General features: G+C 37.3%; 1 protein-coding gene across 2 annotated transcripts; it reads left to right on the top strand.

Annotated features, from left to right (window-relative positions):
• Nucleotides 1-25,927, top strand: PI4K2B (phosphatidylinositol 4-kinase type 2 beta). Of its 2 annotated transcripts, XM_084894064.1 has the most exons (10): nucleotides 1-512; nucleotides 7,531-7,667; nucleotides 10,008-10,208; nucleotides 10,794-10,925; nucleotides 12,434-12,587; nucleotides 13,980-14,041; nucleotides 17,684-17,783; nucleotides 21,177-21,310; nucleotides 21,848-21,907; nucleotides 25,409-25,927. In XM_084894064.1, the coding sequence occupies exons 1-10, from the start codon at nucleotides 209-211 to the stop codon at nucleotides 25,580-25,582; spliced, it is 1,458 nt and encodes a 485-aa protein (XP_084750190.1). In that variant the 5' UTR covers nucleotides 1-208; the 3' UTR covers nucleotides 25,583-25,927. The 2 variants fall into 2 exon arrangements, with proteins under 2 accessions (XP_084750190.1, XP_084750191.1); XM_084894065.1 differs by lacking the exon at nucleotides 21,848-21,907.

The following is a 25,927-nucleotide window of genomic DNA, read 5'->3' as shown; positions in this document are numbered from 1 at the left end:
AGGCGCAGGCGCGCGGCGGGACAAGGTGGGGCGCGGCGAGCGGCGGGGCGGGACCTCCGCTGGGCGGGAACCTGCCCCGCCGCAAGGTAGTGAGGTGGCTTCGTCTAAGCCAGCTGCCCCGGTGTCCCCGCGATGCCGAGTCCAGACCCGGACACCCCGCCTCTCTGAGCCCCACCGGTCTCGGTGCGGAAAGCACAGAGCGGGACCCATGGAGGAGTCCCCCGAGCCCGAGCGGCGGGCGGCCGCGGGCGGCGCTCTCCTGGACGGGGAGGACGAGGAGCGCGAGCCGCTGCTGCCGCGGATCGCCTGGGCCCAGCCGCGGAGGAGCGCCCCGGGCACCGCCGTGAGGATGGTGGAGGCCGCCCAGAAGGAGGGCTTGGCCTCCCTCAGCGCGGTCGACGACAAACTGCTGTTCGGGCCCAAGGACTCGCCCCGCTGCCCCTCCCTGGATTTGGGGCTCCCGAGGAGCTCGCCCACCCACGGGGGGGACTGCGACCATTCCCTGAGTTCAGGTGGGACTCGGCTCTCCCGTCCTCCCCGCGACCCTCCCAGGCCGGCCGGCCGCCGCTCAGCTCCCCTCCCCTCCCCGGGTCCCCGCTCCGGGCCTCCCGCCGGCCCCGGCCCCCTTCTCCGGGTCTCACACCCACACTTGTGTGGTAGGAAAGGCAGGTCGCCGAGCTTCCCGGCCGGGACACCAGCCGGGGACCCTCCGCTGCTCAGACCCGGACACCTCCCCGGCCTCTCTCTCCTGCTCCCGGGTGTTCCGCCCCATCTCCAGGGGCTGCTTCACCTAAGGGCTGTGGCTGTCCCAAACCCTGACCCCCCAGCCCTCCCTGGAGCGGGAGCCTCAACTTTTAGCATCACACACCGAAGGAAGCGTAACACTGTAAAGTGCCGTTACGTTATTGGCCCAAGTTTGGCGTTGAGTTTTGGGTTAAGAACCCTGAGCCATCAAAAAAAAAAAAAAAGTTCCCCGAATTTTGAGCTTGCAACACGGTGCAGTAACGAATGTCCAGTCGCCGCTGGGATACGTTTCGAAAACTTTTTTTTTGCTGTTAAATGTTATTGTGATTGTGACGTTGGCCAGAGGGGGCAGAGGCAGTTGAATTTCTGTACCTATTTTCTCTCCTGCAGTGTGTTTGTTTTGTTTTTTCTTGCTTCATTTCTATTTACCTTAAGAAGAAGAAGAAGAAGAAGAAGAAGAAAAATTGTTATTATTAAGCGGACTGATAGCCTCAGGTGAAAAAGAAGGTAACTGAAATGATGTTGAAAGTTAGTAAAGTTTAGGGACACTCCTGCAGGCATGGATATTAAGAAAGCAAGTTTTTTGACATGCCAAGAGTAGACTTGTGAGAGTCCTAGCTAAAGACGAGACAAGCTAGTTTGTAAAATTGTGCTAACACCTGTGTGCTAGTGGTTTGGAGGGTTTAAATGAGATGGTTGGTGTGTGCCCTGTGCCATAGCTTAAAAAAACACCTGGTTTTCATTAATACTTTCCGGAATCGTTAGATTTTACCTCTGCTGCTGCTAGTACATTAACAGGCCTTCTACATTATGAAGACTTTTAGAGAGATTAGGTTATTTAAATTGTAGGTGAACTTAAGAGTCAACATATTCTAGAGTAAATAAATCAGAGAGGCCTACGGGAAGCAGACTTTCCAACTCAAGGGTTTCACTAATAATTAAGCTTTAGCAAACTGGTTCGGAGGTGCAGGTCTGCCATCATTATAATGTCAGCTAATGGATGCATCGACAGGACAACATTTAACAGAACAAGCATGAAGTTGGAACCACATCGCAAATGGACCCACATTCCCCTAGCTACATTGATAATTTGGGTATATATTACGTAGAATCCAGTCTGTGAAGTAACTTAAGATCCTTGTGGTTAGCTTGCCTTTTTCTACCCCAAAGTTAATCTGTGTAGCTATATTTTAAGAGCCTAAAACCTTAAAAGGGTGTTTATTCTGTGAAAGTGAGGTTTTCTAAATAATATGAAGGCTAGAAAAAGTAAAAAGAGGGATAATGTACTCAGAATACTAGGACAAATGGATTAATAAAGAGAATTCCTACCTTTTTAAATAACTTCTGTCACAGTTTATGGTTTAAGGTCTTTTTTTGTAAACTTCATAAAATCTTACTACAGCACTGCAAGTAGATATCCCGCCCCCACTCCCTGTTGTGAGGATTGAAAATGAATAAAACTGTAATGACTAGTAGTTGGAGAACCTCAGAGGTCAGCCAAAGTATCCAGGAAGTGGTAAAGCCAGGCCTACATTTTTTTTTTTTCCATTTTGCTGTGCATCCCCAAGTGTTATAAAATAGTTGTTACTTTTGATGGTTTATTATGGCGGTCTTATTTTGATGTATTTAAAAGTAATTCTGAATTGTAAATGTTATTTTACAAATTTTAAACCAGTCTTCTAAAAATTTATGATTGAGTAATTTAACTAGATTTTTAAGTTTAGTTATTTTTCAGTGAGGACATTAACTTCCTTTGTCCTTTCCATCCATTTTCCACAAAGCCACCTCTCTAGTTTCAATAAATTCTTGCCTGTAGTTTAATAGTAGCATAATTTGTGACTATCCTGTTTATGTAATTTGTGTACTTTAACTAGTGATGGGTGTCATGTGTCTCATCTTTAACAAGGCATTTGACAAAGACTAGAACCAGCATAAACCAGAGTCGTTGGATCAGTGTCAAAGTAGAAGGATTAGTGGCACTCCCTGTCCTGTCATTTTAATCAGTGAATTGGAGAATAATAAAGGTGGTAATAACTAATACCTACATAACAGTAAATGCAGGGTATCCTATAAAATAAAAGGGTAATATGCAAGTTGACCCTAACGGCAGAATGACCGCTCTCGACCAGTCACTATGAGACCTACTGACCATCTCTTGGTCCCTTTCCTTGCAGGCTCCCATCGGCTGATAGCGAACAGGGAAACCAGAGGTGGGTGGTGGGGAACACTAGTGGCGCCAGGCCGAGGCCCGCACCCCACCAGTCACCCCACACACACAGGGCAATCCGCAGCGGGGCCACCAAGTGGATGGAAACAGCCAATCTCTCAGTTCCTCCCCCAGCTGGCAGGCTCCAATCACCTGATGGCGAATGCGGAACTGGGGGTGGGTGGCAGCGGGGTGGGGCCGACTGCAGGCAGCTGAGAAAGATGGTTCTGATCTAAGGCTATGCCTAGGGACCATACCTATGCACCAGGCCTCTAATAGTTCTATGTGCATCATTTATTACTCATAACTGACCCTATGAAGTGAGTACTATTTTTTATTCTCATTTTAAGGAAGCAGAGACAGATGAAGTGACTGATATGAGCACATATCAGTTTTGTTAAGAGAGCCTAACAAGAGAACAGAGGTAGAATTCACAAAGAGCTACTAAAGTAAAAGGAAATGTGTTTTTATAAGCCATTTAGTGATTCATGGTGGCTTATAAATGTTGGAACAAAATAAAATCACTTAAAAGTAAAGATACATTTTTATATATTATAGAAGTGTACACTTGAAACCTATATGATCTTACCAACCAATGTTGCCCCAATAAGTTTAATAAAAAATAAATAAAAGTAAGGAGAAAAGATGAGAATGGGGAATAAGGATAATAAATTACATAAAATGAAGGCTGGATAAGTACATAAATTGCACATCAGATACTTGATGCAGGCAGCCAAAAAATTTGATTTTAAGATTACTGAGCAGCCAGCTTGAGAGAAATATAATCACTGAGCCCATACAAGTTAAAACAAACATTATTTGAAAAAAAAAAAAAAAAAAAAAAAACACGCAGAACTGACAAATGATAGCCTATCATGTATTCTCTTGGAGAAGAGACTATATGTTGAATAATACCTTTGTCATAAAAGTGATTGATTTTATACTATTCCTTGTAACTTCCCTGAAGCCCATTTCAATAGAAGTAATTCTACTGGGTGGTGCTATCAGCATTTCTGGATCTAGATTCAAGATGCTGATAATTTGGCTTAATTTAGAAGAAGTTATTAGAAGAGTAGAAGTTCTATGTGTCTGAACAATTCTCCATAATAGCTTTTGAAAGGTAGTAAGCAATTGTGTGTTGGAGATTCCAGTAATAAGAATAAATCTATTATTTATTTTCCATTTATTGCAGAGATTCAGCATTCATGAAATGTTTGAGTGCCTTCTGGGTATTAGTAGAAACGGAGGTCTTGGGAAATCAAATGGAATCTGGTCATCAGCCTTGTCCCCACATAGCTTTGTAGCCTAATGGAGGAATTGGTCAATTAAAACAAACAGTTCTAATAGATTGAAATAAGTGCTTGATGGGGCAAGCTGAGGGTTCCATTAAGCTATGCCCTACATTTTTAGGGGCCTGGGAAGACTTAGCTGAGGAAGTTGCATCCAATATGAGAACTAAAGGATGAATAGCACTGAGGCAGGGTTCAGGTCAAGAAACTTATGAACCTAATAATGATTACTCTAGCACTTAAATAATACACTTATTCAATTCATTATTAAATATCACCTCTTCAGGGATACACAGTGAACAATAAAGACAAAGTTCCTTTTTAGTGATTTTCATGTGGTAGATTAGAATTATTTGGAATTAGCATATCAATTGTATAGCCATGACTAAAATCCTTAGATTACTTTTTTAAAATATGGAATTAAGTGTTTATTTAGTGCCTGATATGTTCCAGGAACTTCAAAAGTGCTGGCCATCAGTGGTGAAAGAAATTCTTGTCTTCTTGGAGCTCACAAAATAAGTAAATTATATGTTAAGTGAAAAGAAAATTAAAGTGGAGGCTAAGGGAGATTGGGCAGCATCTTGGAGACCATTATAAGGACTCGTACTTTTTCTTTAAATGAGACAGGAAACCATTGTGCTGTTTCGTACAAAGGAATGGTATGATCTGATTTATTTTAAAAGGATTACTATAATTTCTCTGTTGAATATAGAAAGGGCATGGGTGAAAGGAAGACCAGTTAGGAGACTTGTAATAACATAGGTGAGAGTTGATAATGACTTGATTCACGTGGTGGAAATGGAGATGGTGAGAGGTGGTTGGATCCTGGATATTTATTTAAGGCAGAGCCATGCAACTTGCTGATGGGTTGGATGTGGGGAATGAGGGAAATTTTATGCAGAGATGAATTACTGAAGAAATGTTCTGGAGTAGTCTCTAAGATAAGGTCTAGTACACAAAGTAGAAGAGTTGATCTTAGAGCTTGGACAGTTCACTGTAGTGATAGATGAATGGATAGGATGTGGGCGGTATATGTGGTGCTGAGGGCTAATGATAATTTTTCTGATTGCTTCTCTTTTCTTAGTGAAATAGGAAGGTAGGTGTTGGGAATCTGAGGAGAGGACAGAGTATGAGGTAGTTATACAGAAGAGTAGGAGAGTCTATAGACCAGGGGAGTTGCCTTAGTTCAGGCTGCTATAACAAAATACCATAAACTGGTGGCTTACCCTACAGACATTTACTTCTCTCAGTTCTGGAATCTGGGAAGTCCAAAATTAGGGAGACAGCATAGTCATATTCTGGTGAAGGCTCTCTCCCTCTCTTGCAAATAGTCACCTTCTCATTGTATTCTTACATGGCAGAGGGAGAGGGAGAGAGTTCTAGGCACTAATCTCTTTATGAAGGCCCTTCCTCATGACCTAATCTAAGCACAATTACCTCTGAAAGGCCCATCTTCCGGTACAATAACAAAGGAAATTAGGGTTTCCTAAGTAGCATGATGCCCACCTGAGGTTTGTGATGATGGGTTTAAAGTGAGCTCAGGCATTGTGTTTGTGTGTGTTTCTCTTGTCAAGTTTAGCCATCTGAGCCTAGTCATGGTGAGCTGATAGTTGGGTTTAACTATGATTGGGGTTTTCCAGGTGACCTGATGAAAGCAGAGAGGAAGAGAGTGATTGTATGATGATTGACCCTAATTTAAGCTGACCAAGGAGGGAAATAAGGGCACAAAGGCGGTGAAGATCAGTGGCAACATGATCACTGCTTTGTAGGTCTCAGTGGGGTGGATGAATTTAGGGGTTCAGGGTACTAGAGAGAGTGATTAGGAAGATATAAGGTGCTTGAAATTCTGAGTATGGAGAGATTATAAATATCCTATATAATAAAGAGGAAATATGCAAATTGACCCTCACGCCCTCACACAAGATGGCTGCCCCCATGTGATCAAAGATAGCTGGCAGGGGAGGATAATTGTTGGCAATCAGGCCAGCAGGGGAGAGCAGTTGGCGGGGGGCGGGGGGGGGGGGGGTTGGGGGGTTGGGGGTTGGGGGACACACACACACACAACGGCGACCATGCCTGCAGGGGAAGGCAGTTAGGGGTGACCGGGCTGGCAGGGGAGGTAAGTTGGGAGCAACCAGGTCTGCAGAGAGGGGCAGTTGGGGGTTACTGGGCCAGCAGGGGAGGGCAGTTGGGAGCGATTGGGCTGGCAGGGGAGCAGTTATGCGTTGATCGGGCTGGCAGGGGAGCAGTTACGCATTGAACGGGCTGGCAGAGGAGTGGTTAAGGAGTGATCAGGCTGGCAGGCAGGTGAGCAGTTAAGAGCCAGCAGTCCTGGATTGAGAGGGATGTCCAACTACTGGTAATCAAACATCCCCTGAGGGATCCCAGATTGGAGAGGGTGTAGGCTAAGCTGAGGAACACCCCCCTCCCCAGTGCATGAATTTCATGCACTGGGCCTCTAGTCTATAATAATCTATAATAATAAAAGCGTAATATGCTGATTAGACCAGACAGCTGAACAACCTTCTGGACATCATTCTGGATGTCCTTCCAGACAACCTTCTGGACAAAGCCGTGGAGGCAAAACAGGTGTTCTCCATAGCAGTCAGAGGCCAAGGCAGAGGCGTGATCAGGCAGGCAGGTGAGCAGTTAGGGGCAATCAGGCAGGCAGAGAGAGGAGTTAGGGGCGATCAGGCAGGCCAACATGCAAGTGGTTAGGAGCCAGTGAAGTGGTCTCGGATTGTGAGAGGGATGTCAGACTCTTGGTTTAGGCCCGATCCCGCAGGGATTCCTAGAAGATCATGCCTAAACCTGCAGTTGATCATCCCCCAAGTTTGTCCTGAATTTCCAGAGGGTACAGACTGAGCTGAGGGACCCTTCCCCCAATCCTGTTCTGTGCATGAATTTCGTGCACTAGGCCTCTAGTTGGTAATAACAGATCTGGGGTGTGACCTTGCAGTTGGAGACTTTGGTAGAATGGAAAACAAAATCACTGGAAGAGAGGAGTTCAAAGTATTGTGTGTAGTAGTGTGATTATTTCATAGGGATCTTGTGTTCTATATGTCATTACCTGAAGCTTAAAGAGATGTGGGGGTAGTGTGGGGGAAAAGGGAGGATCAAAGCAACCTATGTAACATTTAATTATATTTTTATACTTTCATGTCCTAATGTTATTAGCCTGATCCAATATTACAGGTTCACATCATGAGCATTTTCATAGCTGGTCTTTCTTTTTCTTCATGTGCTATATTAACATTGATTTTCTCAATGCAATAATTGTTGGTTCTTCAGAGTTGAATTCATTCGTGGATGATCCAGGGTTTGCTGATGCTATATTGAAAGCGGAGCAAGCAATAGAATTTGGAGTTTTTCCAGAAAGAATCCCTCAAGGTTCAAGTGGAAGTTACTTTGTAAAGGATCCTAAGAGGGTGAGAATTTCACAGACCTACTACCTATAACAGAAATTAGAAAACACTAAATGTGAAGTGATTGTGAGTTTATAAAGATATTTTCTTAATCTGATTGCACCTTCTTTTTAGAAATAAAGGTCAGGTTGTGTGTGTGTGTGTGGGGGGGGTTCCTATTATTTTAATATTTGGTTTCAATCATTTATTGAAATGATTTCAATCTATTCACTTTCAGCTGTAGATTTGTTGTGTTTATCATAAGTCCTTACCTTATAGTAGTCTATAACCCTATTAGCCAAGCAAAGTAGAAGCTTAAACTTTTAAAATCTGTTTAATGTCTTTTCCAAGTTGCTTGATTTTTTTTTTTCAAAGGTTTATTTTATGCTAGGAATATTTTTTCCTGTTATTACAACCAGAGAAGGAGCCTGGGCAGTTTGAAGTTTGAAAGCATTAGAAAGGGAAATGAACCAAAGTGTAATTCTATGGCAGAAAAGAGAAGCTGATATGGGACTTCGTTCTACTTAGTCTAGAATTTTTCTAGTATCTATGTTATCATTTATAAAAACTTTCTGAATGATGCATAGCCAGCAGTTCTTTTTTTTTTTTTTAAGGAGGAACAGAGATTATAATTTCATCCAGATGTGTATTTTTTTTGCATAGATTGAAGTTATATTTTAAAATAAAGTATTTTTTTTTTAGCTTTAAGTATACGTATAAGTAATGTCAGTCTCAGTCTTTATTCTAAATCTTTATTGATTTCTCATTTTGTTCTTGTTGACTTTCTTTTCTTTCTTTTTTTTTTGTAATATATTTTATTGATTTTTAGAGAGGGAGAGGGAATGAGAGATAGAAACATCAATGATAAGAGAGAATCATTGATTGGCTGCCTCCATGCCCCCCTACTGGGGGTCGAGCCCCCAACCCAGGCATATGCCCTTGGCTGGAATCGAACTTGGGACCTTTCAGTCCACAAGCTGACGCTCTATCCATTGAGCCAAACCAGCTAGAGCATCTTGTTAACTTTCTTACTAGTGGTTTAGACTTTTTACATTATAAAGCAATTGCATACTTAAAATAATAGTAAGATTTTTACTTCTTATCTAAGGGTAATTCAGCCCCTAACTTTTTTTTTTTTTTTTAAGTGTACTCTACTGATTTTTTACAGAGAGGAAGAGAGAGGGATAGAGTTAGAAACATCGACCAGCTGCCCCCTGCACAACCCTCACTGGGGATGTGCCTGCAACCAATGTACATGCCCTTAACCGGAATCAAACCTGGGACTCCTCAGTCCGCAGACCGACGCTCCATCCACTGAGCCAAACTGGTTTGGCCAGCCCCTAAATTTAATATGAGTATATGTTATCAGACCAGTAATAAAGATTATAGACTATAAGATATCCATGAGCAAATTTTTTTAAACTAGAAACTTTATTTAAAATTGGTTCATAGCCGAGGCTGGTTTGGCTCAATGGATAGAGCGTTGGCTTGGGGACTGAAAGGTCCTGGGTTTGATTCCGGTCAAGGGCATGTACCTTGGTTGCGGGCATATCCCCAGTAGGGGGTGTGCAAGAGGCAGCTGATCGATGACTCTCTCGCATCGATGTTTCTAACTCTCTATCTCTCTCCCTTCCTCTCTGTACAAAATCAATAAAATATTAAAAAATAAATAAATAAAATTGGTTCATAAAAAAATAATTGGAAAAAAGATTAGGGTCAGAGAATCTGACAACATAAATGTTTACGATAGCCTATTATTACTTTCATATTTTATGTTTGTCACCTGTGTAGAGAACACATGTTGTCATTAGATTTATTAATTTAACATGATTGAATGCCTGCCGTGTGTCAAGTACTGTTCTGAGTTTTTGGGATACAGTTCTAAGACAGTTCCTGCCCTTTTAGAATGTACATTGAGTGAGGAAAGTAGATAATAAGCAAAATAACTTATACTTTGGATATTTAACAGATACTGAATAATAAATATTTGATCTAGATCAGTAGTGTTTACACATTTTAAAATCAGTGGGATCCTTTAATAAGTTGGAAGTCCAGTAATATAAAGCAGGTGGCATAGAAGTCTATCTGGTTAAGTGTCATGAGGTCTTAGAGCCCTGGCCTCACCTTCCCTCTCGCCTTCTCCAGGGTTTCTCAGAGCACAACTTGAAAACCACTAGCCCCAAGGATTACTGATTTTAGACTGTTAAATGAGAATGAATGTAAAAATGGAATTGGAATTAAATCCTTTGATATTTAAGGGTTTTATGCCCAAGTCTGTGGTGGGAAGATTTATCAGAATGAACTTTACGGATGATTACTTCTATATTAGAAGTCTAATAAAATTTTCTACTTTTTTCCCTATAGAGAATTATTGGTGTGTTTAAACCCAAATCGGAAGAGCCTTATAGTCAACTGAATCCAAAATGGACCAAATATATTCATAAGGTCTGCTGCCCTTGCTGCTTTGGCAGAGGCTGCTTGGTTCCTAACCAGGGATACCTTTCTGAAGCCGCTGCCTCCCTAGTGGATGAAAAGCTTCATCTGGGCATCGTACCAAAAACAAGGGTAAAGGAGAATTTGTTTTTAAGCATGGACTTTGGTTTACAGCCTACTTCTCTGAACATATTTCTAACGACAGAGCCTAAAATTGAGCTCCCTTTTTTGTTAATTCAGAGTCATGAGGGATTAACAAATCGATTCCAGTGTAGAGCCACTAAGTACTCAAGGGAATGTCTCTTGCATATATGAGCTGAGGTGATGTTAACAAAAGAGGAAAAAGAACTAGTTTTTAAAAAGCAGGTAAAGATCAGGGATCTAGAAATTCTGTTGAAGGTAGAGATAACTAATGTGCTCAAAAGACTGTTTTTACTTGGAAAACTTCCTCAAAATATTCATTCCTAATTGTACATTTCAAGACTGTTCCTTCCTTCCTCTACTGGTTAATTTTAGGCTGCTTCTTTCAGAGAGAAAGATGTGTCATTTCATTGACTGCAAATTCCCTTAGCCTTTCCATTTTAGATCCTCTCTGAGGCATTTCTTGTAGGATTAAAATTTGCTAATTTATAGTATTCAATTGAGTTTCATAGTGTATATGAATATAAATAATATTATGCAAAGTCTAATAACTTTTTCTAAACCATATGTTTCTAGGTGGTTTGGCTTGTCAGTGAGACATTTAACTACAGTACAATTGACCGTGCAAAAGCTAGAGGCAAAAAGTATGCTTTAGAGAAAGTGCCAAAAGTAGGGAGAAAATTTCACCGAATAGGACTGCCTCCTAAGGTAAGTTACTGTGATAAGCTTTATTTGGGGGCCAATTCAGCACCTATTACCTGAGCTCCATGTGCTGGGTATTATAGTAAAGAAAACACTTTTTTCATCTGCAAAAGCTTTATAGTAAAGAAGCAGTCTCAATGCAAAATAGTAAGTGCCAGGAACTCAAAATAGAGGAGGGATATATAACCCATTTTTGAGGACTAGGAAATGTTTACAAGACATTATAACTTTATAAAATAATGGCTAAAAGCACAGATCCAGAGTCAAACTTCGATTTCACTCCCAGCCTCTCTACCAGTTAGCTCTGAGACCTGAGGCTAGTTCCTTACTATCCAAGCCCCAGATTTTATTAAATGAGGGAATGATCGAACCTACTTCTTAGGGTTGTGAGGGTAAAATGAAGAAATTTCTGTCAAGTACTTGATATAGTTCTAGTCGCACATACAAAAGTAAATAGTAGTAACTATGTTTACTCACTACATGTTAGCTTTTGTTTTTTCTTACCACTTTTAAATAAAATTAAGGGATGATTAGCAGCTAGCTAAGCAAGGATGGGAAGGGTTAATGGGAAAGGTATATTAGAAAAAGATCTAAGGTTTGTTGTTGTTGTTGTTGTTTGACCTGCAGTTTTGTTGTTACAGCTGTGCATTTATCTAGATAAAAGAATTTGAATAGAAATTCATGGTCAGTCTAACTCATTTTTAAAATTGTACTCAAAGTAAGCAAGGAGTTGGAAAATTTTTACAAGGCCTGCTACTCCTTGGATATGCTGAAATAGTATGACTAAAAAAGAATATTATTTACATATTTATGACTACTAGGACTTAATTATCAGTGCTTTAGAGAAAACCTTTAGGGAATCATTAAAAGTTTATGCCAACAAGAAGAACATAAATTGTTAAGAAAGGGTAAGAAATACATTTTCTTTGTGATGATTTGTTTGTATTTATGAGGCCAACTAGGTTACCCCTTATCTGTGTGTTGTGTGCTGTTTATTTATTAAATACTATTTTATTGATTTCTGAAATAGGAAGGGAAAGGAAGAGAGAGAGAGAAAGAGAGAAGCATCAATGTTTGAGAAACACCGATTGGCTGCCTTCCACATGCTCCCACTGGGATTGAGCCTGCAACCTGGACATGTTCCCTGACTGGGGATGGAGCCAGTGACCTCCTGGTGCATGGGTGGATGCTCAACCACTAAGCCACACACAGGCTGGGCTGTTGTGTACTATTTAAATTTGTATTTCCTTTAAGAGTAACAACAATAATTTAGTGGTAGAAATGCTTTTATTCTAAAATAGCTGCTATGCCTTAAACATTTTTTATTAGCTATATATTTATGTGATTGTTTAACATTAGTGTGTAAAAATAGTATTCTTGATAAATATGGCTTATCTAAATTAGTGTTAAACCTTCTATTTTTCTTGTGTATTTTATCATACTGCTGAGAAATGTAAAAAATAATTTCTTTGCTCTTGTACTTTCTTTTCTAACTGTAGTTCTTAAAATTATAGATTGGTTCCTTTCAGTTATTTGTTGACGGTTACAAGGAAGCTGAATTTTGGCTTAGGAAATTTGAAGCTAACCCTTTGCCTGAGAATACTAGAAAACAATTCCAGTCGCAATTTGAGAGATTAGTGGTTTTGGATTACATCATCAGAAATACAGGTATTAAAGTTCTCTCGTTTGTTCACTCAAATCTTGTTAACTTTCCAACTATATTCAATTCCTGTCATCCAAATCAAAGACATAAGGTTTTGATGCAGAAGTCTTGAGACCACTTTTTCTTTACCTGCCTTAGGAAAGAGAGATGCAGTGGTTCCTGATCTGTTTGGCAGAATTGGAGATACTGATTCATAGCAGGCTCCTGTCTTGGTGATCATGATCAGTTCCTATCCATAGAGTTGTGTTTCTTGGCAGCCAGGACAAAGCCAGTTAGAAATGATGTCTGCATCATATGAATAATTAAAACTTGATTATATAAATTATTTTAGATGCTCATGTTGACTATAGATAACTTAGTATAGCCTATAAATACATTAAACTCTTAATTTTTTATGCACTGAAGGGAACAGTGATGTAGGTAATGTAGCATAGTGGTTTCCAAATGTGGTTTTTGGCCTATCAAGGTCAGGGTTATGTGAGGACTTGTTACATCTTCTAGTAGCCCACCCTAGACCTGGCACAGAATCTGCATGTGGGGGCCAGAAGTTTGGGTTTTAACAAGTCCTCCAGGTAATTCTGCTGCACTCTGAAGTTTGGGAACCACAGGTTCAAATAATCGCTCATTTATATTGGTTTCTAAACAAATAATATATACTTTTCTAGATTTAAAATCTTAATTAATATGGTTTTTGGTTAAAGTTAAAATTAGTATAGAGTCTAGACTACTCCTTTATGACATTAGGTGAGAGTGTTACCATATTTCTGGTAATAGGGTTAGATGCTTTTTCTTTCTAAGGCAAAGAAAAATTATCCCCGATTTTAATAACCTTGATTTAATAGCTTTGACAATCATTGTATCTACCTCATAGAGTTGTTATGAGGATTAAATGAATTAATATATGTTGCCCAGCATGTGTGGTTCAGTGGTTGAGTGTATGAATCAAGAGGTCATAGTTCATTTCCTTGTCAGGGCACATGCCTAGATTTAAGGCTTAATCCCCAATAGGGGGTGTGCAGGAGGCAGCCAATCGATTCTCTCTCATCATTGATGTTTCTATCTCTCTCACTCACTTCCTCTCTGAAGTCAATAAAATATACACTGAGTGGCCAGATTATTATGATCTCTCAACGTATAATAATCTGGCCACTCAGTGTATAGGTATGTTAAGCACTGGCAAAATGTCTTGCACAGGTAAATGTCAGCTAACATTTTTTAATTTGTAACATTTTTGTTGTGTTAAATTGTAGCTTTAATGTGTAAATATATGTCAGATAACCAATGACAGTTGAAAATCAAGAAGTGACTATATTTTCCCCTTTGATATTAAGCTATGATATCCATAGAAAAACAAAAGTAACAGATTTTTGTTTTATTTTGTTTTGCTATTTTGAAAGACAGGGGAAATGATAATTGGTTAATCAAATATGAAAAGCAGAAAGATGGAAAGGAAATTAAGGTAAGGAGATTTAAAAAGAATACATATCTATATATGTGTACATACACACACAATTTCTGCAAAAGATTCCTTGAAGCTATTCTTCATAATTTTCTCATTTCCTTCACTTAGATCCTTGGTTTTTATCTCTTTTTTCTGTGTGGTTTTTTTTCCCTTCATCTTTTTTCTTTTTTTTCCCTTCTTTATACTAGTATTTTTTAATTCAATTCTTTTTAAACATCTCATTACAACTTTATTTTTTATGTTGCATTAGAATACAATGATTCCAAATTGGTACCATACTTTTTATAGAGCTTGAGAAATTTTTGTAGGACCAGTTTTATTTTGCTTTTATGTAATAAAGGCTTCTGGCATTTTGGGTCATGTTTTCATATTACTAATTCACTTCTTTCTCTGAGTCTTATGAATCAGTATTAGGACATATAGTACTATGGAATATGTGTGCTTTACCTGTGCATCATATACATTGTACTTAAAAAAATGTACTACTTATATATGAAGCTGGGTTTAGTGTACACATAATGGACTGCATAGATCCATAATACTACCAATAGGATAGAATTTAGATCATTTTTTGTTGACTTTGACAAAAATTTTAAATATTTACATAATTTTAAATATTTGGATAAAAGATATTTTCAGAATAGTTTTACTGGTTTAAAGCAATCTAAACATTTTAGAAAGTTCTAACTAGTTAAAAAAAGTTATTCCTCCAATACTTACAATCTGTGTTATCATCACTTAAAGCTATGGCATCACTCTAGAAAGTTTCTATATTTTTCAGTGTTTATCAAAGAAATTTAAACTTCATAGTCATAGTACTTAGCAATAAAAAGAACAAACTCAGGCGTAATGTGGATGAATCTCAAAATCCTGCTGAATGAAAGCATCAGTGAAAGAAGCTGCACACAAAGATAACATACTGTCTGATTCCAGTTTATAAAACTCCAAAGAGTACAAACTAATTCCTATGGCAGAAAGCAGTCTGTAATTGCCTGGGGGTCAGGTGGAGGGAGGGAGGGACTGCAAAGGGACACAAGGAACTTTTGGGTAAAGGTTTAACCTCTATTAGTGCTTATCAAATTGTACACTTAATATGTGAAGTTTATATTATGTTTGAATTATACCTCAATAGAGTTGTAAGCAGAAAAAAATGATAGATATAAAAATAAATGCCAGTTATAGCAGAAATGGGTTTAAAGTACAGACTTAAATATACATATTTATATTGGTATATCTTGAGCAATTAGATTTTACTGAAGACTTCATTATTTTGCTTTTAAGTATTTTGTGCATTTTCATTGAGATAGTTGATATAAACTAAAGGAAATAAACATGACATATATCACACAAACCTTTACTCTAATACTTTTAAATTTAAATTTGTTTAATTTATTGGGGTGACACCCTATCTAATAAAAGAGTAATATGCAAATTGACCATCACTCCAACACATAAGATGGCTGCCCCGATGTGGTCAAAGATGGCTGTCCCCATGTGGACACAAGATGGCCACCACAAGATGGCCAGCAGGGGAGGGCAGTTGGGAGGGACCAGGCCTGCAATGGAGGTCAGTTGTGGGTGATCAGGCCAGCAGGGGAGGGCAGTTGGGAAGGATCATGCCTGCAAGGGAGGGCAGTTGGGGGCAATCAAGCCTGTAGGGGAGGGCAATTAGGGGTGATCAGGCCTGTAGAGGAGGGCAGTTGGGGGCAATCAGGCTGGCAGGGAAGTGGTTAGCGGGTAATCAGGTTGGCAGGCCAAAGCAGTTCGGGGCAATCAGGAAGGCAGGCAGGTGAGCAGTTGGGAGTCAGCAGTCCTGAATTGTGAGAGGAATCTCAGATTGGAGAGGGTGCAGGCTGGGCTGAGGGACACCACCACCACCACCACCCCATGCACAAATTTCATGTACTGGGCCTCTAGTTAGTTAATAAAATTATATAGGTTTCAGGTATACAATTCTATAATCATCTGTATATTGTATTGTGTGTTTACCACCCCACTTCAAGAATCCTTTCATCACCATTTATTCTCCCTTTACCCTCTTTACCTACTGCTAACTCCTTTTTCCTCTGGTAATCACCATACTGTTGTCTGTGTCTATGAAGTTATTCTTTTTGTTGGTTTGGATTTTGTTTTGTTTATTTGTTTGTTTGCTTAATCCCTTCACCTTTTATACCCAGTCCCCCAAACCCCTCCTCTCTTGATAGCTGTTAGTTTGTTATCTATGAGTTGGTTTCTTTTTGTTTATTATTTTATTTTGTTCATATTCCACATATAAGTAAAATCATATGGTGACTGGCTTATTTCACTTAGCATAATACTCTCCAGGTCCATCCCTGCTCTTGCAAAAGGTAAGATGTCCTTCCTTTCACAGCCAGGAAGTAACCCATTGTGTTAATGTACCACAGCATTTTTCTCACTCATTTACTTTTAATTTTAAAATTATCAAGTTTACCTTTTATTATTTTTCCTAGGCTACTTGATAATAACAACTGTCTGTCTTTAAATAATAGGAAATACTCTTTAACACATAAACCTTCTTGCTCCTGAGATCTTTGTTTCTGCTATAGAAGAATATAGATGCTAGGAATGGCCTAGGTCTAATCAAGAGTTTCTTGAGGTTCCTTTTTATTAGCTATAATAAGGTCCAGTAGAAGATCTTTGGGCAGTTCTGTTTAGAAACATTTTGTATTTTTTTTTTATATAATATAATTTTTTGAATGTGGCAATTTAGATTTAAATTCCATAGGGTAGGATTTATATATATATATTATTGATTTTTTTTACAGAGAGGAAGGGAGAGAGATAGAGAGCTAGAAACATCGACCAGTTGCCTCCTGCACACCCCCTACCGGGGATGTGCCCGCAACCAACGTACATGCCCTTGACCGGAATCGAACCCGGGACCCTTCAGTCCGCGGACCGACGCTCTACCACTGAGCCAAACCAGTTTCGGCAGAAACATTTTGTATTTTAAACGAATTATTTCTATGGGCCCCTAAGAAAAGGCTAGATTTTTAATAAGGTAACTTATTGAGTTGTTTAAAATGTCTTATTTTGTAACTTTCATACATTTAAGCAATGCATTGAGCAATAATTATCCAGAAAAATACATCTTTTTTAAAAATATATTTTTATTGATTTCAGAGAGGAAGGAAGAGAGTGAGAGATAGAAACATCAATTATGAGAGAGAATCATTGATCTGCTGCCTCCTCCACGCCCCCTACTGGGGATGGAGCCTGCATCCTTACCATGAGCTCTTGACCAGAATTGAACCCAGGAACTTTCAGTCCACAGGCCAATCCTCTATCCACTGAGCCAAACCAGCTGGGGCCAGAATAATACTTTATGTCTTAATGATTCCAAGCCCTCTTTCCTAAAGATGGGGGAAAAAACAAACCATTACTACCTAAATTTATATTATAAAATTTTTTTTACTAGTTATTTGAAATTCTTACTGATTTTTAAGACAGTCTCTGCCTTTTAATGGTGAAATTGAACTTTCTGGGGACTTATTTTTTATATAGACTCTTCAGATAAAGTGTATTTAAACCTCAATAATTTCTATAAGTACTTTATCTGTTGAAAATGTTTATATACTTTTTTTTATCAACAGACCATTTTATTTTTTTTATTTTTAGGAAGCAAAATGTGTTGATGAGAAAGAATCGCTCATTAAAGTAGCTGCAATTGATAATGGTCTAGCATTTCCTTTTAAACATCCTGATGAATGGAGAGCATGTGAGTATTTAGAACCTTCTGTAGGTTCTCTAATTACCCTTTTACCAGAAAAGGAAGGGAACAAAATTTATGATAATTAAACTGGCAGAATAAAAACCATTCATTTTAGGCACTAGATGCAGAGATGTGTGCTACTTGGGACTTACTGTATGTTCGCTTATCTTTGGATAACTGTCTATTTTTGATTTTTTTTGGCTTGTGTTAGCCTTGTAAAGTAACTTTGATAGCTTTCCTAATTTAAATATATACATGTACATATAATATATAAATAACATGGTAATTATCTGTTTAATATTTTTGGTAGAACTTTATTTTAATGTTTTGGAGAACATTCATTGATTAAAAACAATTTAAGTCTTATCCCTCTCCCCCTTTTTTAAAAAGTGATTGATGCTTTAACTGTCTCACCAGTCTCTACTGATTTGGTTTCTATGTTTCAAAAGTCTGGTTTCTGTGTCTTCTTAAGCCAGTTTTAGACATTTTTATTTTGCTTAAAATTGTCCATATCTAGATTTATGGGTATGAAGTTTTTTATATAATTATTTTATAAATAAGAAAATTTCTTCTGTGTTTATTAAGTATTTAAGGGTAAATTGTTGTCTGGAATTTGCCTTAAAATACCTGAGGATAGATGAAACCAATTTTATAAAAATCTGGGAATAATTGAATGAGATTATTTAGAATAGGGGAGCTCATAGTACTAGTTTTTTGGTTTTTTTTTCTTTCTATTTTCGTATATGTTTAATATATGTGTAATAAATTTTAAAAGTAATCTCTGTATCTATGACTATGTCTCTCTTAAATTCCTACTGTTCAATAGGAGCCCTTTTTTCTTCATTAAAAGTTACCAAAGATTTGCCTATTATAAAACACTGATCAGATTTTCAGTTTATTTGCTTTTCCTTTTTTGTTGATAATTTATGTTTTTCATCATCATTATTTGCTTCTGCCTTTATCCTATATTGCTTTCCTATGTGTTTTCCTCTAGATATCATTTTGACTAAGTCATAGATTGGGCATGCTGCTCTATTATTCTGCTTTATAGATTCCTACTTTCAGATTTTCTTTTATATATTGATATATATAAAATATATATTGTATATATTTAGAGAGAGGAAGGAGAGGGAGAGAGAGAAACATCAATGATGAGAATCATTGATTGGCTGCCTTCTTCACTCCCCACACTGGGGATTGAGCGCACAATCCAGGCACGTGCCCTTGACTGGAATTGAACCCGGGACCCTTCATACCTCAGGCCGATGCTTTGTCCACGGAGCCAAACCAGCTAGATTTTCTTTTTGACAGGAGTGATTTAGGAAGTATTTTGTTTGATTTTAAATTTCTAGATCAGTTGATTTTTTTTAAACTGTCCATTGTTATTTTCAAGTTTTCTTACTTTTTGATCTGTGAATGTGTCTGTGTGAAATCTGCTTTTTGACATTTATTAATAATTTCTGTTATTAACAAATAATCTAATATATGACCAATTTGAAGGACTGTATTTGAAAAGAATGTGTTTGGGCACATTAAAGCTTGTTAGTTGTTAGTCAAAATACTCTTGACTTATTTTTTGACTATTTGATATGTTAATTTTGGAGAGAAAGTTAAAGTTCATTGTGATTGCAATTTTGTCAATTTCTTACATTTCTATACAGGTTTTGCGTTGTATTTCACATTCCTAATGGCCCAGCATTTTATTTTGCCTGTGGTTTGTTTTTTTATCAGTGTGAAATATATCCCGCTTTATCCCTCTTAATTTTTTTTCCTTTTTTTTTTTTTTTTTTTTGTCTATTACAACAGTGGTATACTTTATTATTTTTTTTATTAGCATTTACCTGGTATTATTCTATACTTCTATTTTTAACTTCCATCATTTTGTTTTAAGTATATGACTCATTAACATCACTTAGCCAGATTATTTTTTAACCCAGCCTGGGATTCTTATAATAGGTACACTTAATTCTGTAGCTTATCTCAATAAACTATTGATATTTTGAACTTTTATTGCCATCTTTTTTTTTTTTTTTTTACCTTAAATCCCAATTATTTCTCCTTTTTTTCCTACTTTTATTGAACCGACTTGAGATGTCTTTGTTTCATTTCTTTTTCCTCTCATGATTTGGAATTTGTATACATATTGCACTTTAAAGGTGTTAAGTTGAAGTTGCCTGCAATACATGTCGAAATTTTATCAAACACACAGTTAGGAATTGAGGATCTTTGAACTTGAAAGAGGAAAGAAATGGTATTGAGAATATAGTTTTTAAACTGTCATCTTGGTAGTGGGAGCCATGGTGTTGTTTGCTATTACCCAGGGAAATCATGCTGAACAAACCATTACTAGGATAATTCAAAGTACATAAGTACTCAGTGTTTTATGAATGTTTAGTAAATGAATGAGAAAAAAAGGAGTAAGGATAGATTCTGAGGGAGTGACATTGAAGAAGTGGCTTAAAAGACAGAAGGTAAACTTTGAGAGTGGTATCTCCAAAGGAGATAAGGAGATGATAGAAAACAATGTACTGTGATACAAAGACATTAAGTAGGTGAGGACTGCAAATGGACCTTAGGAGACTCCAATGCAATGACTGGTGGTCATAGGGGAGAGAGTGACAGTAAAATTGTGGTTAGGGATTGGAAGTAGAGTCAGGAGTTAGAATAAAGGTTTTTCTTTTTATGTAACTGATTAGGGAAAGGTAAAAAGGAAATTGGATATAACTTCAATTTCCCATGAAGAAACGGAGGAAACTGAATATGCACTCTCACTACTTTACAAATCTCTTAGTCCTGGCTCTGTGGAGATAATGGTCCTCTTGGAAGAGAACTGCAGTTAGCTAGGAATGGTGGGTCTTTTATCCCTGAAAGCCACTCACCTATTTACCTCCTAATGACTTAAAATTTTAGATCATGTGTGTGTGTGTGTGTGTGTGTGTGTGTGTGTGTGTGTGTGTGTCCAAATCCTGATGATTTGTGGCTGGAAGAGCAGGGAGATCTCAGCCAATGAGTTTTTGCTCTAAACAGCTTATAGCTATCTCTTAATTTCCAAACTTAGGAAGCAGAGACTCAGCTATATGTATCTATATTCGGCTGTTTGAAATAGACTCATATCAAAAACTCTTACTCTTTAAAACTCAGAAACCTAACTACTTCAGGTAAAACCTTGTGTTTTGATGTCTGAATTGAAAATCCAAACTTGGAATCTGAGTAATCTAGATAGCAAAGGATAATTGTTCTCTGATAACGTCTCTCTCCTGTCTGTTTTTTGTTTGTTTGTTTTTGAGAACCTGGTTATTGTAGGAAAAGAAGTAGGATATACAAAATTTAAAAAACACACACAAAAGAACAATGACAAATGTGGGTCAAAATATACCCTTCACTCCTTTTTTCTGTTAGATCCATTTCACTGGGCTTGGCTTCCTCAAGCAAAAGTTCCTTTTTCTGAAGAAACAAGAAACTTGATTCTACCAAATATTTCTGACATGAATTTTGTGCAAGATTTATGTGAAGATCTCTATGAACTTTTTAAGGTAAATAATTTTTTAGTTTTAATTATTACAGAAAATGAAATCTTAAAATAGAAGAGGTTTTCTCGACAGAGTTAATTTGCAGTTTACTGTTTTTTGGTATCACTTCTTGCAGTAGAACTTGACATAGCAGAAAGAAATTAGCAGTTTTATTCTTACTCTGCAGGATTTTGAATTTACACTTACTGTGAGTATTCTCTGAAGTGAATCTTAAAACTTGAGAAGTTGTTTTCTTCAAAAGTTTAATATTTAAGTAATGACTAAGAATTATTACAAATGTTTGGTAACCTGTAATAATTTACTTCTTTCTAAAAAACCTAAACTCATTGGCTAGAGTGTCATCTTAAATTATTTCTGGAACAAGTTGGAGCATAAATGAACTATTCTTATGATTCTAGGGGTATACAAAAATACCTCAGGTAAACTCTTTCTATGACCTTAGAGGCCAAGTTGAAAGAGTTCATTTGTTTTTAAATATTTGATTCAAAGATCTTGAATTTGGGAATTATAATAATTTTTTTTTTTCCCTTTCTGTGATAGACTGATAAAAGATTTAACAAAGCCACTTTTGAAAGTCAGATGTCTGTGATGAGGGGCCAGGTAGGTCACTTTTTTTTTTTATTATTGATTATGGTTTCACATAATTGTCCTCATCCCTCCATTTCCACTCCAAATCCCTCCCCACATATGCCCCCACCCCCCTGTTGTTTGTGAGGCAGGTCACTTTTTTTACGCACTTGCTAAGAAAAGAATTCCTCTTTGAAATACTAATCAACTTTTTTCTCCATTGTGACCCAAATACTGTTTTATACTGAACCAAAATAGATAAGATGACTAGAAATGAAGTTGATTTCAATAGTATCTTTCCTTTATCGTCTTATAAATTAGATATCACTGACTTTGTTGTATTTTGTTAGTTACCCATTTTCCCTCCTACTGTGACTTCATTGTCTTTATTTTGGTAACAAGTATTTTCCTGATTATTATGGTTTCCCTCCCAATTCCACTTGATTCTGTTGCCTTTTGATTATTTGTCTTGTAATAATAGAACGTGTTTGGCCTTTGCAAGAGCAATCAGTAAATAACCATGTCACCAAGGTTGAGCACTGATTGGGGCATAAAAGTACTAATTGTACCTCAGTCCTCTCACCCCTTCTCACCTTCTCTAAGTAGCGATACAAGATATTAAGTCCGCTGCTGTGGACCTGCAGGCTGGGCTGACTGACAGATGACAATTGGTCTTCTGCTCTGTTAGTAGTATTTAGATTCCAAAAGGAAGACTTGAAATGAAAATAAATTATATTGTTAACACTGTCTTTTGGTGACTTGTTAATTTTTTCTTCCTAAAATGTACATTTAAGGTGGCTGTTTGCTGCATCCCTGAGGCAATAAAATGATGGGTCTAGATTTTGCACTGACTGTTATATATAACTTTAACAAATAAATATAATTAGTCCTAGCTGGTTTGGCTCAGTGGTTGATCGTGGCCTGTGGATTGAAGGGTCCCAGGTTTACCTACATTGCGGACTCGATCCCCAGTAGAGGGCGTGCAGGAGGCAGCTGATGATTCTCTCTCATCATTAATGTTCTATCTCTCTCTCTGAGATCAACAAAAATATATTTTAAAAAGTAAAAATAAAGAAATAAATATAATTAAATTAGATAATCATTTACTCACCAGTTGGTTGAGCCTGTTTGATTCCTGATGAGGGTGCATGCCCAGGTTGCTGGTTTAAGTTGGTGTACTTACCAGAGGCAACTAATTTATGTATCCTGCTCCTTCTCCTTCTTTCAAGCATTAATAATTAATATTTTGACCTTTTATCAGTCAAATTAATTTATCAGCATGCTCCATCTCCTGGAATTATTATATCCTTAAATATATATATCTTTATCATAGGAATAATTTTAAAAAATAAAAGTTGAAAATAATTTTGTAAGCTTTAAGTGTTGATTAAAGTTGGTACATGAGGAATTTAAATTTTAAAATACTTATCTGAAAAGATGTGGAGATATTCCATTACTGAATGTGGTCTATTACAAAGATATACCAGTCTCTATATGGTATTTTAGCTTTATTTATTCATATCCTATCACATTCAGAAAGGAGTTCTAGTATTAAACAGATGTGTATAATAAAATAGAAAAATCATAGTATCAAGATATGGGGCAAGAGCCTGACCGGTGTGGTTCAGTGGTTGAGCTTCAGTTGACCTATGAACCAGGAGGTTGAGGTTTGATTCTTGGCCAAGGCGCATGATATCTCTCTCCCTTTTCCTTCCTCTCTGAAATTATATATATATATATATATATATATATATATATATATATATATATATGAATGATATGGGGAAATAAAAAATAAAATGATGTCTTTATATGTGTTAATTTTTTTATTTGATTTTGACTTCTCTGAAACGAGAAAGAGTAGGGTACCTGACCATGTACCTCATTATGTAGCTCTGTAGTTTTAACTGAATTTTTAAAAATCTGATGTGAAAAATCAGGTAGTATTTTTTATATTCTAAAATAAATCAGTGCTTAATGAAACAGACTTAACAAACAAAAACAAATTACACTGACCTATGTTCCAAACAACAGAATCATCATTTAACTCTTTCCTTAATTGAGTCAAATTACTTGTGTTATTTCTATCATTTGTAATTATCCCTTAAATCCCTCTTCTCTTCAGTTTTGCCAATTAACTTTATGATTTTTGCTTTGTACAACCAAGTCTTTTGCCCTCATTTATACTAACTCTTTAGTTTTATACGCATAATCAGTGACATGCTCTAATTCTTCACATAAAGATGTGGAATGGAACTCAAAACTAGTATGAAGAAATTTCTTTTAAAATCTGGGCTAGTAATGTTTATGAAAGTAAAAGATAAACTATGTTTTGAATTTTATATTAAATAGCAGTAGGGCAAAATTAGGTTTATTTTTCCCTTTTTCCCTGTGTCAATATGGAACACTAGACCTCAGAAAATATGAGGGAAAAAAGCTGAACAGCAAAATAATGTTTCTCTCAAGTCAATCATTAACTTGAAAAGTTATTAATTAATTTATTTATTTCAACCCTGCTCCCAGTACAAGTGTACTTTCCATAAAACATGAGCTTTTCAAGAGAAAGCTCAGTGGATAGAGCGTTGGCCTCTGGACCACAGGAGCCAGGGTTCGATTCCAGTCAAGGGGTGCATGGTTTGGTTTCAGGCTCCTCCCTGGCCTGTGCCCGGGTCAGGTCGCATGCAAGACGCAACCAGTCGATATGTTTTCTCACACATCGATGTATTTCTCTACCTTTCCCTCTCTCTTCCACTCTCCCTAAACATCAATAGAAGAATATCCTTGAGATTAACAAACAAAAAATAAAAATAAAAGAGAGAAAGCACTTCTTTTCCCATGCTCCTATTGTTTGCTTGAAAACACGTGTAAACTTCTTCCTTTTCCTAGTTTATGTTCCCTACTTAAGAGTTAGCTCTGAAATCTTTATTTTAAATGGCTGTCTTCCCAAATTCTGTAACCCACTTGCCTACTGGCCATCCATCTTGCTTTTTCATGGCACTTTTGTCTTCTGGTACATGGTATAATTTTCTTATTCATAATGTTTATCGATTCTTTCTCCTGCTAAAATGTAAGGTATGTGAAGGCAGAGGTTTGGTTTGCTTTTTTAGTGTTGTATCCCAACACTAGAATTGAATCTCCCATGTAGTTTGCTTGCAATAAATATATTTATTGAATTAATGAGAAAGGCAAGAATTTAGTTTTAAAACTGGACTATTTATACCAATATTTGTTTAGGTTCTATGCCAAGAATGTGTTTATTCAGTCTCTGATTTCATTTCTCTTGGACACAGGTGCATTCTAGAATATTTTAAAGATACCAGTTGGCAAAAGTTATTTAATTTCAAATTTGTGCACTTGTGCTTATATGTATGTGTTTATGTACAAAATAAATTTGTGGCAGTTATCCTCACAATCTATTGAGCATAAACAGATGAAATAAAAATTATAATTATGAATAAATGGTTAAACTAATGTCAGTAAACTGAAGGGTTTTTACCTTGTTTGAACTGGTGGAAATATCTCTTCTTTTCACAGATCTTAAATCTGACCCAGGCTTTGAGGGATGGGAAGAGTCCTGTCCAGCTGGTACAGATGCCTTGTGTGCTTGTGGAGCACAGTCCAGGGAGAGCGAAGGGTCGGATTTCCCATCTCAACTCTTCCTTCACCCAGACTTTCCACTGCAGGAAGCCTTTTTTTACCTCCTGGTAGCAGACATAAGGGAGCAAACTGTGTTGGCATCATTGTGCTGTTAAAATGCTTCAGTTGCCAAAGCCTCAAGTAATACAAGTCTTTAAAAGGTTATGTTTTGAATGTAATCAAAAGTTTACAGTTTTCTGTCCAAATATTAAATTTTTACTTCAGGGAAGAAGTGCTGTATCTCCTGTGTAGTTTTTTTGTAGGAAAACTTGTACTTTGTTGTTGATGTTAGTTTAAAAGGTAATTTCATGGTTTACACATTCTGAAATGACTGTAATTACTTTAGAATTCCAAATAGAAAAATAAGGTACTTGTTGACTTTGAATAAAATAACTTTTTATATACTTTCTAAACATA

The sequence above is a fragment of the Pipistrellus hanaki genome (genome assembly GCF_964339955.1).
Source record: "Pipistrellus hanaki genome assembly, chromosome: 1".
NCBI classification, from domain to species: Eukaryota; Metazoa; Chordata; class Mammalia; order Chiroptera; family Vespertilionidae; genus Pipistrellus; species Pipistrellus hanaki.
This window is presented reverse-complemented; position numbering and strand designations above follow the sequence as displayed.

Excerpts from the sequence above, each read along its gene's own strand:
- PI4K2B (XM_084894064.1), top strand. The coding sequence starts at position 209 with ATGGAGGAGTCCCCCGAGCCCGAGCGGCGGGCGGCCGCGGGCGGCGCT. Across the intron at positions 12,588-13,979 it reads TTACATCATCAGAAATACAG|ACAGGGGAAATGATAATTGG; the intron begins GTATTAAAGTTC and ends CTATTTTGAAAG. Across the intron at positions 21,311-21,847 it reads ATCTCTATGAACTTTTTAAG|ACTGATAAAAGATTTAACAA; the intron begins GTAAATAATTTT and ends TTTCTGTGATAG.